This window comes from Labeo rohita, chromosome 7 (assembly GCF_022985175.1).
Source record: "Labeo rohita strain BAU-BD-2019 chromosome 7, IGBB_LRoh.1.0, whole genome shotgun sequence".
Classification (NCBI taxonomy): Eukaryota; Metazoa; Chordata; class Actinopteri; order Cypriniformes; family Cyprinidae; genus Labeo; species Labeo rohita.
The window spans coordinates 35,715,482-35,731,802 of NC_066875.1; the positions used below are offsets into that span (position 1 = coordinate 35,715,482).

At 41.0% G+C, this 16,321-nt stretch overlaps 1 protein-coding gene across 1 annotated transcript in view; it reads right to left on the bottom strand.

The window, feature by feature from the left end:
- Positions 1-16,321, bottom strand: part of exoc6b (exocyst complex component 6B) — a 117,382-nt gene that overhangs the window by 20,225 nt on the left and 80,836 nt on the right. Inside the window, exons 19-20 of the mRNA XM_051114092.1 lie at positions 14,277-14,418; positions 11,746-11,819 (exon numbers count right to left, since the gene is read on the bottom strand). Coding sequence (XP_050970049.1) covers positions 11,746-11,819; positions 14,277-14,418 — 216 coding nt within the window. The remainder of the gene's footprint in view (positions 1-11,745; positions 11,820-14,276; positions 14,419-16,321) is intronic.

Consider the following 16,321-nt stretch of genomic DNA (forward strand, 5'->3'; position numbering starts at 1 on the left):
AATCAATTTATAATAAATGCATAAATATAAATAAATAAAATAAGTATTTAAATAAGTAAATACATATATTCACAGAACAGTTGATTTGGCACGTCCCTCTGTATACTCTCCGTGACCTTCTGGTTGACTTGTTTTGACACTTATTTTAATAGAGTTACAGACTGTAATTCATGAACATTTGACAGCGTTTACGTTAGCCTAGGGGAAGAGGTGGCCTCACTTTCAACTTCCTGTCCATTCAGAAAAGAGAGTTATTGCCAGGTCAAAATGACAACAAAACAGTCACAAGCCATTTTGTGTCCAACTCAAGTCAGATCAACTAAGAATGAGAGTTAATAAATAAATAGGCAATATCTATATCAGTAACATCTTGCAGGTGGAGGATGAGCTCATTCTCACTGTCCATTTCTCCACAACACCCACATAAAGGAGTTGCTGGTGGTAATTAATAACTGTTAGACTGAAAAACTTGGCACTGGCCTGGGGAAGACATGACCTCCCTTTTACCTTCCTGTGGATTCCGACAAGGTAAAAGTTATTGCTGGGGCAGGAGTGTGACTGAACGGTCAGAGCTAAGAGCTGGTAGCAAGAATCTAAAACAGTCTGCGATGTGCAAGCAGAGTGAGAGGAACACAGAACAGAAAAAAGAATGAGGTTGAAATATTTACTAGAGAGATTTTAACATTCTTAAAAGAACAGCTCAGCCAAAAATGACAACTTTGACATCATTTACTCACCCTCTTGTCGTTCCAAATTTGTATGAGTTTCTTTCTTATGTTGAACATAAAAAGATATTTTGAAAAATGCAGATATAGAAGTCAATGGGGACCAACAACTGTTTGGTTCTTCAAAATTCTTCAAAATGCCTTATTTTGTGTTTAATATAAGAAAGAAATGACGATGAGTATATGATGACAAAATTGTCTGCTTTATTTGTAAATACTGCAGTCTCTGGGGAGGATTTGAATAATTCTGATTGCAAATGTATAAGAAAAAGGAAAGGAATTAGGAAGTGCACAATATATTTTTGCCTTCACATTACAAGAATAAAATAAAATAAAATAAAATAAAATAAAATAAAATAAAATAAAATAAAATAAAATAAAATAAAATAAAATAATGGAACACCGATCAAAAGTGACAGTAAAGATTTTGAGAATAATAAGAAAAGTTTCTTGAGCACCAAATCAGCATTTGGTTCTACTGTTTTACTTAGTTTTGATCAAATAAATAACGTTTCATCAGAAACGGGGATTTTAAACAATTTTTAAAGTTGAAATAACTGTTTTTAAAGGTTTGTCTTAAAAGGTTTTGTATGTTAGTGTAGAAAAATCACTTTACCATTGGACAAAACATGGGATTTTTACTTGCGGAACTTGACTACTTTGCTCAATTCCAAAAATGCACTAAAACAGGATGAAATGCTGTGGAATATTTAAGTCTGAAATGGAAATTCAAAGCAGCTTTATTACCAGCATGACACACAGCGTCTTTTGTTGAGGCGGTTTCCAGAAATCATATTTGTGTCAAGGGTGTCTCATCGTTCACGTTTATAAGAAAAGATCCATTTTAAGGCTTACAGGAAATGGACAAATCAAAACGACTCATACAGCTGCTGTAGGAAAATGAAGATGGAATGTGGATCTGCGTGTGTTTGTGCGTGTGGTGTGGTGGCAGACAATAAACCAGCATTACAGAACTCCTACCCTTTTCACAGGGCATGAATAACAATATAATCTGATAAAAGGCTTTTTTGGTGATGGCGTGGTGCTGTCTCTATGGACGTGAACTCTGATAGCCCTCATGATCAGGGTCACAAAAAGGCTACAGACTGAATACTGCTTACTCATGATCACCACGGCATGAAGACAAACAGATAAACAGCTGCCAAAGAAAGAGAAAGAGAGAGTGAGAGAGGGAGAAAAACAAAACAAAATGAAACTAAGGGTCAGGTTGGTGCTTGTTATCCCAATGGAATTCACCAAATCCTATTTACCTTACTTAATGGCAAACAAATTGGCATTTGTAAATGGCCTACAACACATTGTTGCGTTCCGGTAAGAAGGTGATGAGGGTTGAGATGGAGGTTATTAAAGAGGCAAGACCGGTAAAACGACCTCTCCGTCAAGTCTTTAAGTAGAAATTCACAGAGGGAGGAGGAGAATGACAAAATAAGCAAAGAAAAATAGAGGAAAAAAGAAATGAGGTAAAAGAGAGAGAGAAAAAAGGAGAGAAGGGGAAAATAACACCAGGCTCTCTTTTCCGTACCCCCGTGCAGGGGCATAGCCCCTGGTGCGGGACTGATCTGAATGGAAGGTGAAGTGGTACGGGGTGAGGGGCTCAGACTTTAGATCCTGCCTGACTCCCTGACTGGACCAAAGCCAAGGTTAGCGGAGGGTCAGCAGCTCCCCCCCCCTCTTTCTCTCTCATGCTTTCCAGCATGTATTACATGCATAACACACACAGACTTACTGCTTTACCATACAAACCCCCTTGGCCTGCCAATACTAACTGATCCTGTGAGAGACCGAGAGGGAGAAAGAGCGAGACAGATAGCACGTCAGGCTTATCGTCCGCTGGCTCCGAGGGAATGCGAGCAGGGTCGGCCGGAGGCCACTTGACTGGCCCACCCCCTACTCGCTTATTCTCTCTCCCTTGGACGGAAAGACAGGCGGAAGGCTGGAGAAAGTGATTACACCTGGTCTGGTTCTGGCCGTTAACTAGAGGAAGGTCAGCCAGCGTGCGCCAGGGCCAGGATGAGTTCACTGTCCAAAACGTCACATTCATGTATCTTCCCACTCACTCCCCCGTTCTCTTTCCTCATCACTTAGAGTTGTCAGCTGTGCGCTCTAAATAATGCAATGAGTTTGCAGTTAGCATTAGTAAACAGCTATTTGTGCACGTTAAAAAGATGAATATGCACAACAAAGTGGCTACGTGCACAAAAGCAGTGTAAAAAAAAAAAATGGCATGGCATTTTCCAGGCATTGCTTTCAAAAGACTACAAAAGATTCTGCAGATCAGATATGTAGTAGTGATTCATCATGGGCTGCTTATGTTTCTTGAGATGTTCCAAGTTGTTTTCCAAGTTGTATTCAGAAACAACATCTGAATGGCTGTAAGGTAACACCAATTCTTAAAGATTTATTTCGTAACAGTATGCATCAGTAATAATCAATAAAAACAAACATCTACTTGTTTCCACCTGCCATCAGTTAACAATTAAAACTCAGTATGGCATTTGTTCTCCAATTATTGTCTTCTTTACAGCCAGATGTTCTACACACAGGAACTTACAATCCATATAAACTGACTAATATAGGGCTCATAGAGTGTAACTTACCAGAACCAAGAGTCAGAACTGAGAGAAACCACAGATATGTGGGTCCCATAAATGACCCCTATATCCACACCCACCCACACACTCACAAAAACAATCTATTCTACACGTATGAAAAGTGGTGGAGTTTTAGTCCAGCTGCTGGACAACAGGAAAATCTGTTTTGATCTGGAGTAGTTAGAAGCAGTGCAACTTAGTGGAATAGTCATTTTCTCACTCTCATGATGTTCCAGACCTGTATGACTTTCCGTGGAAGATAGTGGAAGATATCTGAAAGTTGTTTTTGTCCATACAGTAAAAGTTAATGGGGTCTAAAACATTCAGGCTCAAAAAAAAAAAAAAAGATAAATTTACCAGGAAACTATTCCATATGACTCAACTGAAGCAACAGAATCACTTGGCATGATGAACAGACTGATATTTAAGCTATTGTTTACTTCTAGATTACATAAAAGCATTGGCGAACGTACACAACGCAATCAAATACGGCAATGCAAACCTCAAACGTCAACAAATGTCTAATCTCATTGGTTGCTGCATGTCAAGTGGCCAAACATCTTCAAGTTTGTTGCTATATTTAATGTAATCTGCGTATATGGTCTGTGTTCACCAAAGTTTTGTTTTGATTTGAGAGAAAAGAGGCATGTCGTTCCAAACCCATAAGACCTTTGTTCATCTTCGGAGCACAAATGAGGTTTTTTTTATGAAATTCAAGAGATTTTTGATCCTGCATAGACAGCAACGTAACTACCACATTCAAGGCCCAGAAAGGTAGCAAGGAGATTGTTAAAATAGTCCATGTGACATCAGTGGTTCAACCGTAATTTGTTTAATCTACAAGAACATTGTTGTACATAAAGAAGACAAAAACGACTTTATTTAATTTATTCTCCTCCGTGTCAGTCTTGGATGCGCATTCACAAGAGTACCACCACGCATGCGTTCTCGTAACTTCATAAAATTACGGTTGCACCACTGATGTCACATGGACTATTTTAACAATGTCCTTTCTACCTTTCTAGGCCTTGAATGAGGAAGTTGTGTTGCTGTCTATGCAGGCTCAGAAAGCTCTCGGATTTGACCAAAAATATCCTAATTTGTGTTCTGGAGATGAACAAAGGTGTTACTAGTTTGGACGACATGAACGTCCTTTTTTTGGACCTTGAAGAGTCTGAATCCTGTTGACTTTGCTAATATGCTAAAACGCTCTACAAAATATATTCTGTGTTCCGCAGAAGAAATAAAATCATTCAGGTTTGGGGAGTGAATGAAGCGTGATCTATATTTTTAAGATTCCTTGATTGTTCACATCATCCACTGTGTTTTTATACACAGAAAAATACGGAAAAGTAAGCTGGAGAAGCAGGAATCGGTTGACAGTTTGTGTTCATGCTGGAGTGAGAGAGAAGATGCATGTCAGTGCCATCCTCATAGGGCTGAATGGGACCCTGCCGCAAAGAGAGATGTCAACCCCCTGCTCAGAGAATATCTGCTCCCTCACTGACTCCATACAAGCAGGGCAGCTCATCCGTCTGACCCCTGGAGACCTGTGACAGCGCCTCAAACAGGCCTTTCACTGACACACACCAGCACGCCTTTGAGAAGGAGCAGGGGGGATGGATTTAAGCGTGACACACTCACTGGGCATTGAGAGGAAGCAAATGGGGGACGATTAAACTGTGACACCTGTCACTGGCTTGTTTAGGCAGACTATGGAGAAACGGACTGAGGAGAGCACTGCCTGTGTCGTTTCCTTTTCTTTCCCCTTCCTACATTTCCACTCCTCCTCATTCGTTTTTACTTCTTTTCCATAAGCAAAGACAGGAAAATCGAGGAGAGCTGGTTTGCTTGTACAATCGAAGTTCTGTGGCAGTCTTCGTTCTTTCAAACTTTCTATCTCTCCCTGAAGGAGCCACACAAAGAGCTGATCTGTGGGAGGCTGTAGCTGAACGGGGTGAGGAGAGGAGCACGGCCCATATGGTTTCATCCTCAATCTCTCTTTCCTGCGCACCTTTGCTGCCGTCTGTCTGACCTCAGCTACTGAACCAGGCAGGTTAGGGTTCAGGGAGACTGCGGTTGACCGAGAGGCTCCATTAAAAACATAAACACACACTCAGACACTGGTTCATCCTACTGACATCACCGAAAGGGAATGTGGGACAGAGGTGGTCTTAAAATCTCCCACCACCCCCTAAAGGTGAAAAATAACCTTGCAGATCAGCTCCATGGTTCACACAGTCATTGAGCTGTCAGTGGATGAAAGGAAATTGATTGGAAATCTTATTAACTGTGAAATGGATCGTCTTTACTGAACAAATGATTTTATTTTTATCTTAATTTGGGCCTTTCTGTCTCTTTTGTAGTGGAAAGAGGACAGGAAATTGGATTCGAATCATCTACATGAGTACCATAGCTTAATACTAATCAAAAAAAGCTGAAAAAATAAGCTTTTCATTGATGTATGGTTTGTTAGTATAGGACAGTATTTGGCAGAGATACACCTATTTGAAAATCTGGAATCTGAGGGTGCAAAAAAAAACAAAATATTATAAAATTGCCTTTAAAGTTGCTCAAATGAAGTTTACCAATCAAAGTTTTGATATATTTACGGTAAATTTACAAAATATCTTCATGCAACATGATCTTTACTTAATATCCTAATGACTTTTGGCATAAAAGAAAAATAGATGATTTTGACCCATGCAATGTATTTTTGGCTATTGCTAAAAATATACCCATGCTACTTATGAGGATCACACATAAGCAAAGGGACAGTTCACCCCCAAAAAATAAAAAAATAAAATAAAATTCTGCCGTTCTAAACATTGTTTAAATGTTGTTCTAAACCTCTGGGCTTTTTCTTCATTTAATAAGTCAGTGGGGTCCAATATTTGTTTCAATTCTTCATCTTTAATTACATAAACACAAACACTGCATAGATATTGTGTGCATAACAGCTGCAATCACACAGACAGCAGCTTGACACTTTACTGAAGTGATTCACTCTCCCAAAGGTACACACTTGACAGGGAAATACCAAACAGCAATTTTGCAAACAGCTGGAAATCCCACATCTAGCTAGATTTCGGTTTCATTTTCCAAAGCAACATTTATTTGCACCATAAGCTCATTCGTCTCTTAGCCAGTATTTCCACTTCTTTGATAGTGAACACATTATGCCCTGACATTATTCAGTGTATTCACTGGTAGTTTGCTTTCATTTTGACTTGACTGCAGGATCATAGCCTTTCGCTTTTACTAAACTAGAAACAGTTGAAAATCACGTCATGTATAGATTCATTTTTCCCAAACCCGGCACGTTGGGACATGCTGAGCAGCAACTGCCTGAAACTAAATGACACATTGATACTGTAAGCGTCAATGTTCCTTGAATGGGACACTCCCGTTAGTCATTTCTCTGAACCTGCTCTGAACTTCCTCCGATACCACAAACAATATGAAGATTAATTATTGTGTCACAAATCAGAAACAAAAACTAATACTACACAACAATCAGTTACTTTTCATTCAAAGTATTACTGTTTTGACTAAACTTTTGATCAAATAATTGAGCTTTATTTAATCTTATTGACCACAAACTTTTGAAGCATATATACACTTACACACACAAACACACTGGGCAATATTCAAACCTCAGTAGTACCTTGGTGCCTGCAATAATTAAATTATATATATCATTATATTTTTAAGAAAACTTTAAGTTAGAAAAGGAGAACAAAATTGCTCGTTTTGTTACGAGAAGTCTTTATAACTCAGGGAACATTCTCCAGATTCCCTGACTCTCCAAAGGAGGTTGCTGACTGAGAAATGGGAGCAAGCAGCAAATTTCCTTAAACCGCAGTGAACTCCTTTCAGAGGGGGGCTTCAACTTTCTGGCCCGCCAACATGTCCCCGCCTTGCACCCTGTTGCCGGAACAACATTTTTTCACTATGGGTCACTAGCGGACTCAGAGTTTGTTTAGCGATTACCAAGCACACACACACAAAAATGAAGAAACATAAACAGACTCCAAAATAACCCTGAGAGTATTAAATCATTGGATGGTGCCAGAACATTGTAAGGATTACATTTCAATCATTCGTTTTTGTACAAGCGTCAAACCACGCTTAAACCAACATAACCAACTCTGACAGCAAAATTTCACCTCAGAGCACAGAGTTATCACAATCACAGAAGAAAAGTGATGACAGAATATATAAAAGAGGGAATAAAGAAAGTAGAGGCAAATCAGACACAGCTGCAGCTGGACATGTAGTTAGAATCGTATGGACACTAAAAAGGTGCCCAGAGGGTTCAGAAGGACGCAAGCATAAGCCTCTAGTGGTGTCACTGGTGTTAGGCTTTTTACCGCCAAGGACTAAAAGAAAGGAATGGAAGGGGTTAGAGAGGGGAAAAGCATTTTACATTGAATCCTTTTAACAACGTTCCAGGAATTCTAGGATAATGCCTGTGGACAGGCCACAGGAATGCTTAGCAGCCTCATGGTTCCCAAATTCACGGGACCAGGAAAACATTCCCCCGCCCCCTCTGCTCTTCTACGCAGTGCCCCAGAATGGGTCATGAAGGGTGGCGAGCAGAGACACCACCGTAGGGGATGTAAATAAATGTCTTCAACTACCACAAATGGATGCTGGAAGCAAGGGCATTCCATCTCAACTTCTGAAAAACCCTGTGGCTTTTATGCACCTGTACCAGAGCACCAAATTACTGAGCCCTGCAGGGTCATGCACCAATCACAACTGACATGAGAATGCCTTTAAAAATTCCAATTCAGTTAGAGAATTTGTAATGAATATGAATTCAGAATTGCAATTTGAATTTGAATGTAAGATAGAAGAATTAGAATGAATCTAAATTCATAAACTACATTTAAAACATCCTTTAAGTTTGAAGGTTACATGGACAGACAACACTACAGATAGACAGACAGATAGACAGACAGATAGACAGACAGATAGACAGACAGATAGACAGACAGATAGACAGACAGACAGACAGATAGACAGATAGACAGACAGACAGACAACCACTGTAAATCCAAATAACACTTCTCTGAGTCCATGAGGCCCTCTGTATCAACCGAGGCCTGGCTGCTGGTTCTTTCCACCCCCACCCCTAGGAACTGAGAGGAATTTGGAAAGGCAGAAGATCCAGGGCAAGAGTTGAGGCATGCGGCAGCCCCGAGAACGTGCGCTGCTGGGGGGCCAGCCTCACCACAGAGGCCAGCAGGCCTCCCACACCAAGGCCAGCCAAGGGTTCCCATCACCACAAAGCTTTCCTAATATAATCTTCTAATATAAGACTCCTAAATATAGAACTGCAGCCTGCAACGTGCCATTTATAATACCTACTTCTGATTCCTCACAGTCTATTTATCTGTTGTTTTTTATCTTGCAAAATCACTCTTCGTATCTTGCTAAAATAAACTTTGACCTCCACATTAATCACATTTTGAAATTACAAGAAGGCCTTGTTCACAGTGTTTGGGAATGACAATCAACTGTGTCTTTAAGGATGTCATTTATATATTCTATACTGCTTCAAGCAACTTCTGATTTCCTGTGTACCTGAACATTTAACTGAAATGCTGTCCTGCTCCCTGATTACAAATACCTCTATTTCCATTTGTATAATAATATGTATGAAGATAGCCAGGCTTTCTTCATATGCTTATCAAACTGAAGTTTCGCTTTACATTTCCGTCTCTGTTGTCTCTGGTGTTTCTAGTCAAATTTAGATATTTTCCAAGCCGGTTTTACAACGTTAAACCTGCGCACAGTTATTTTGAAAAAGCTTCAATTCAGTCTATTTTTTTACCCCATTTTAACATGGATTTCTATGAGGAACGGAACGCGAAAGAACCAAAAAGGAAGTTAGAATCCTTCTTGGCACCGCTAACTCAGGAAAAAGGTGGATACTATATATATGTTCATTTTGCTATGACAGATGAACCCACTCTCAAATTTTAGCCATGACATCTGAAAATTTCAGGTAGGCATTTCGGTTGAAGAATCAATCAAACACAAACGTATTCAGCACTCCAAACAGCAGTATCCCCCCTGCTGTGTGAACATGGCTCACGAATGAAGTCGTTCATCACATCAGTCCGCCATCCATCCTCTTACTCTTCACCATCTAAAGCGCTTTGAAGCAGAGTCTGAACGTTCTTCTTTTCTTTTTGTATTCTTGTCTTTTCAGATAGGAGAGTGAATCCAGGTTCCAGCCTCTCACCAAATCCCCTCCCAGAGCTTCCGGACCTTTTCGTTGTCTATCTCCATAAGGATTGACCCGCGGCCCCATCCCAGGACCCGGGAGACCGGGACACAAACGGGCCCTTCAGGTTGATTTATCGGGCGTATTCAGGGCCAGGCACGCAGGGGGACAGAACGGTTCCTGACATCTCTGATCACCAGAACAACCCCTTGAAAAAGCCACCTCTTGAGAGAAGACTGCACCTCTACCGACTTCCATCGGATGCTATTGAAATTACAATAACAATAACAGTATTAATAATGAAAGATATCTTTGTAGAGAGCCACGCATCATGACAGCTCAAAAGCAAAACATGACATTAAAAAAAGCAAAATGGCTATTTTGTTCATTCTTTTCTTCAGCATCCTCTTTTCTCCTCTCTTTAAAAAAAAAAACAAAGCAAAACCACACAAGCGCCTTCATGGTGAAGTCAGGTTTAAAAAAAAAAAAAAAAAAAAAACTAAATGGAAAACAAGTGGCACTGCATCATGATGGCAGGCGGGACAAAACGGAATTGTTTTAGTGGAAGAAAGAGCTATCCGTCACTGTCTGTCAGCTCATTCATCCAGTACTCCCTGAGCATCCAGCCCATCCGTCATCCCCTCTCAGTCTCTGACACCCGCCCAGGTTGGCCACTTCGGCAACGAGGGAGGGGGTCCCAAATATGGACCCTTATAACCCCACTATTATTGTTTCCCATCCTCTCTAGATCTCGGAATTCACGAACACACATGCTACATTCTTCTTACCGGCCTTTTTTCAAACTTGTTTGAAACTTGATGTGTCAAAAAAAAGAAACTGTAGCTACGTTTGATACAACTCATGCACAACCAGATATAATTATTTTATATTTTTTAGGTTGCTGCCTATTTTATTCGGACAGACAGTTGAGAGGGTAGAAAATAGGAAACAGTGAGAGAAGTGGGATCGTAATCGAAGTTGCATCTGTGTGCATCACTGCTTTTCTAGAACTGGGGAACAAAACTAATTCATCAATGCAATGCAATAGTTTCTTTAACAATTCTGAAGTGATTCATAAGTTCAGTGTGAACTGCAAGTATGCAAGTATGCAAGATGTAAGCAGCCAAGCAGGACTGTACATGAAAGCCACAATGTTGCAAAAGAACAACTGGTCAGTATAAAGAATATTCTAAGCTTTTGTTTGAAACTCATTCACTCTGAATTTAAAGGGCCACATAATATGTTATTAAAATAAAATCAATGGGAAAAGTTTATCATTTTTTATGATTAAACACTGCCATACAAAGGCAACAAGCAGTAGCTAGGTTTTAGTGTGGGTTTTGTAGTTACTGCAATTGTCTCTAAACTGGAACATGGTTGAACCAAACCTAGGAGATCTGGTCATTACTCCTGATGCCAAGTTGCTGAGTTTTGCTTTTGCAGGACAGAATAAATCCAATCAATAATCGTTTCTGGAAAAAGCCTCCCTGAAGCAGAAGAGAATTATGAGGTGCTTACATATGCCCACAACATTCATGCTCTGAAGTATGCTTGCTAGGCTATGACATATTGTATGTCATTTGTATCAAATGAACTGCAGCAACAAAATCTATTCTGAGCAACCAAAGTGCTATCAAAACGTCCTCCAAACGTAAATAATGGGATGAGAGAATAATGCCTTGGGCTGTTGCCTTTCTGGTTGCAACATCACCTTGATGGTCTTCTCAGTGCGTTTCAGTTTTGTGTTTTCAGGCCAACGTTTCCTATAAACGACTCCAGCTCTGCAATGTTCAAGAGTGCGGAGGTGCAAATGGGATAAGATGACCCCTAAAGACCATCTAAAAAAGATTCTTACCTTAAAGCGAACAGGAGGAGGTCTTGAGGCCACCTCCGCACCACAATGGTAAACACAAAACCACCAAGGTGAATATCAGGCCAGGCCTTGGGACCACAGATACGAATACAAACACACACAGGTTCACACATTGAGGAAAGAAACCTTGAAACAAAACTAAGGCTAGCGTGGAGGTTTAGGGGGTTGGGTTTGGCGGTAGAGGGGAAAATAAGAGAAAGAAGGGGGGGATGTTAAGGGGTAAACAGGGGAAAACAGAAGAAAGGGGAAAGAAGAATGAAAGAAAAGAAAAAGGAGTGGAAAAAAACAAAGACCTACTTGTCTCAAGTCGATGAAGGCGAGCAGCAGAGTGTCCCCCTGGAAGCCAGGCACCGGGCCGGCCCTGGCAAACCCTGTGGGAAAGAGAGAGGGATAAAGAGAGCAGGGAATTCGCCATGGAGCGGGAGATTGGCAGACGGATGACAGCCGGGACAAGGGGAGGACAGGGGGAGGTTCAGTGGGGGCGGGGGAGGTAAAATGGAAGGGGGCTTTGAAGGTTTTGGGGGTGCTGGCAGAGGGGGTGTGGAGGGTTAGTTGGGTGGTTCAGGGCAGAGTCATGTCTCTTGGTCTGCCACCGGCTTTGTGCGGCCCATTCGGAAAAAAATCATCATCAAACTCTCATTAATTCTCCCCCGACGTCCATCTGACAAGCCAGATAGAGGGGATGTGTGGGGACGAGGGGGCTGCCTTTACCCCGTAACCCAAAACCTGACGCCGATTCCCATGAGGCCGCTCTCCCAGACCAGTGGCGTGGTACTGAGCGAAGGGGCCGACAAAACTTGTGAAAAGCCAATGGGCTGGGGGTGTGTGGGGAGCGCAGGAGTTGTAGAGGTTTCTGAGGGCCATTGGACCTTTCTGTGCCTTTGGACGGGAACCCGTAAACAAGCGGCTTCGCCATTCTGAAAAACGGAACATTTGACACGCGGGGACAAAACAAGCCGGGGCCAGGAGAAATCCCTTTCACCTCGTGATGCTGCGTGCCTTTCTTGCCTCTCACGCAAATTACACGCCTGCCATCTTTATTTCTGACCCCCGCAAACGCTGAGCCAGCGACTGCTTACCCTTGCGCTTTTGTTGCCACGTCTCGGTCCGAGACTCTGACGGTTTCGCAAACTTCCCCGCTCGCCCTTTTACAGGAGCTAGACCCGCAGCAAAGGCGGCGTGGTTCACGTGACACGTGTCAGGGCACATCTCATCAAGATTCAAGAACAGGGACCTCTAGGCTTTCACCTCACTGCCACATACCAGCATAAAGCCCTGTTAGTGACTACGCTAAGAAACCTCTCGAGGGATAAGCAGGGGTAAGATGTCAAGACCTTTATGCTCCCCAAAACTGGCTGAACTGAACAGGAAGTAACTCATGATGCTCTCTCCCTTTGAATGCTCCATCGCCCACTTGTGGTGTCGTATGGGTCAAAGAGGCACAGCAGACATGGAAGAGGCCAATCTGAGTTTAACAGAGCCTCTTGTGGGCTCAAGATAAAAGTGCAGTGCTATGATGACTGATAAACTTTAATTACGAAAAGAAAGTGATTAGAAAGCAATCCAATTCCTTAGTTGTTGCACTGGGTATAATTAACAATATCATTAACATAGTTCAATTAAACCCTACAAATACTGAAGTAATGCTTATTGAACCACAAGCTCTTTACATATTCTTGTTAGACCCCTTTAGGGGTATAACAGCTTGTCACTTGTACTTATTCACCCTAAAAGGTTCATAATTGACGTGCTCTTTCTAGAGGTACAAAGTTGACATTGCTACAATAAAGATGCTTGTCCACACTTTCAACACTACTTGTGTTGACTGTTATGGCTTTCTTTCTTCCAAAACTGTTTCCAGACTTCAATACATTCAAACCGCAGCAGCCAGAAAACCTGTGCTTTACGGTTTACCCATATTTAACATTTTTTAGGCCTGCTTATGATCAAGCATATTAGACATTTTTGGGGCCTGCTTACGAACAAGCTTTAAACAAAGATCCTTATCGTTTCTTGACTTCATTGTGTCTTCATATCCCACACGTCCAAACTGTGGATGGATTAACCACAGACATATCATCTGTGCATTCAAGTGGTCACATCTTTAAGAAGTTATTTTAGTTCTGTTATTACTTCCTAAAACCCATCCTTGAAACGTACAGAAACCGTAAACACAGTGACCTCATTCGCCAAGACTGTGTATGTGAGTATGGGGGGAGGGGTCTTTCTTTTTACTTGAGTGGCATTTTGATTAAAGCTCAGTTCTGTGGTTTGAGGCATACAAATACACAGGGGGGGAAGGACATCCAAATCAACAGGACGTGGTCTCTAGAAATGAAAACAATCACTGATATGGTACTTATCAGGCTGCTTGGTAAACCAAAGCAAACCACACCAAAAAGGCAGCATACGGTGTGACTGACATGACCGTTTTATGACAGGGGTCATTCTCTCTCTCTGCCTGTGACCTATGTGCAATAGCGTGCGCTGGCGGAGGATCACGCGAAATCCATTAACCAGCCAGGGTTAGGCGCTCCAAGGCAGTTTTAGCTGTGGTCACATGCAAAGGCATGAAGAGAGATGATTCAAGTGAAAAATCTCAGGCGCTAGCCAAAAATGCATACTCGTCTCTTCTCACCTTTTTCAGCTCAATCTCTAAGAAAGCGGTGTCAAATTAAAAGTTGGTTACAGCAGACACAGCATTGTGGCGTAATTAAAAAAGTCTCCAGTACAAATTAGGAAATTTTTAATTGGGCCGCAACAGAATGCAATCAGGTTTAAGGAGGCTTATGAATGGTCATTCAGCTTTTGCTCCAGGTCAAACTTACTCTCGCACTCTTTGACATCCACGTTGAACTGCTGCAGGGCTCCCATAGACACTTGCCTGACATCAGCTTCCAACAGCAACTGCAGCAGGGAGGTTGAAAGGTGTTTACAGGCTGACATGCATGCCGTCTGAGCAACCTTCCCCTATGGAGAAAGAAGGACAGGGAAGGAAGAAAACAAATACATGAGGTTCACATATGAAGCATCTTTCAAAAACAGTACGACCCTCTGCGACAGGTGGTAAAACTATGGACATTTATTTAAATAAATTTTGCAGGTTTCTCCCCTCATCTTTAGCTCTGTCAATACTCTTTTCTTTCAATCGATTGGCAAAACCTGCTGAATTCTGTTCTCTATGAGTACACACACACAGGAAACACTATTCATATTGTATTTACAACCAAACAAGTCCATGCCTCCATGCAATCTCACAAACATAAAAAGTGGTGCTTAGCAGCACTCCGGTGGACATTTAAGCTGGGAGAACTGTAGTGCTGTTTAAACATCAACACACGTTCACCATCACACATGCAGATACACACAATCCAAGCTCCAAGCCAAAAACCTCAAATATGCCCTTGTCTGCCGTCCAGCGCCTTCCTGACAATCAGACTAATACTTTAGGGGAGATCCAAAGCTATTAATATGACACTAAACCTGAAAGAAAACAGCAGACTGGAGGGCCAAGAGTCTATGTGGGATTTTATCTGATGGGGTCAAAAAATAAAAACAAAACACCATTATACAAGAGGACTTCCTGCACATTGGAAACACTTGGGCAATAAATCTAGTAAAATGAGGGAGGAATACAGAGTAAATCCATAACAGAGAGAGGGAGAGGTCTTTTTCATCCCTTTTCTGTCCAAGTGAGATGGGTGAAGAGAAAGGAAGGAAAAACAGAAATCAAGACAATGCCCTCTTTGCTTCGAAGTCATTTTATCCTTTCCTCCTCTTCCTCTGTCTCTGCCATGGAAATTCCACTGTAATCATTCCTTAATTGGAAGCCACTAGTATTATTGAACTAACCAACGCTCAGGTTAAATAAAAATAAAAAAAAACAAACACAAATAAGGTAATAAAATAAAAATGTAAACAAAATGTAATAATAAACAAACATTTTATATAATATAATAAAAGAGAACAAAAATCAATTCAAATAAAGTAACACAAACGCATTTAAAAACAAAGTATCAAAACCAGGTGGTATCAGAAAAACAAATGATGTGTGCTCAACTAACTTCACTTTTATTTCATCACAGTAGCTGGGTTTTCATCCAAAGTTGCGAATTTAACTTGTGCGCAAAATTGGAATTGGCGAATAGGCGCAGTTTCCATCCAACGAGTCAAAGAGAACAAAATCATCACTTCCTGATAAACTGGCACTAAATATTACTAAGAGAAGTAGGAAAAACCACCGAATGTAATCATTTTCATAATAAATTACATGCGCCGAAAGCAGACGAAACAATAAATGCGGTCACTGTTTTCGGAAGCAGATGCAAGCTGTTTGAGAATCATACAGAATTATAATAATTATACAGAAACACTTCGACAAAAGATTTTGCTCAGGCATTTTAGAATGACTATAACAACATTTCAGATGCTGTACAATGAGATCGGTTCACTGGTTAGTCAAGTTAACCTGTCCCATAGCGTAAAGTCACATGGAATTTATTCACAAAATGCGTTTCTATCTCCCATTATTTGCAAAACCACCTCAAGTGAGCATAAAACCTTTTTTGCAAAAGGATTTTTTTTTTAATTTTGCCATTTTCATAACTCGTTTCTGATGCAATACTTCAAAATGCCCATAAAAACAGGGTGATGGAAACATAGCTAATAACTATAGAAACATTTTGCACTTGCACCATCGCATGCATCGTGATACTCTCCAAAATGGCCGCAGACGCAGAGGAGAAGAAATTTTGAATAAAGTCGTTAGTTTTTTGTTTTTCTTGCGCACAAAAAGTATTTTTGTAGCTTCATAAAATTATGGCTGAACCACTGATGTCACATGAACTATTTTGTTGATGTTCTTGATACCTTT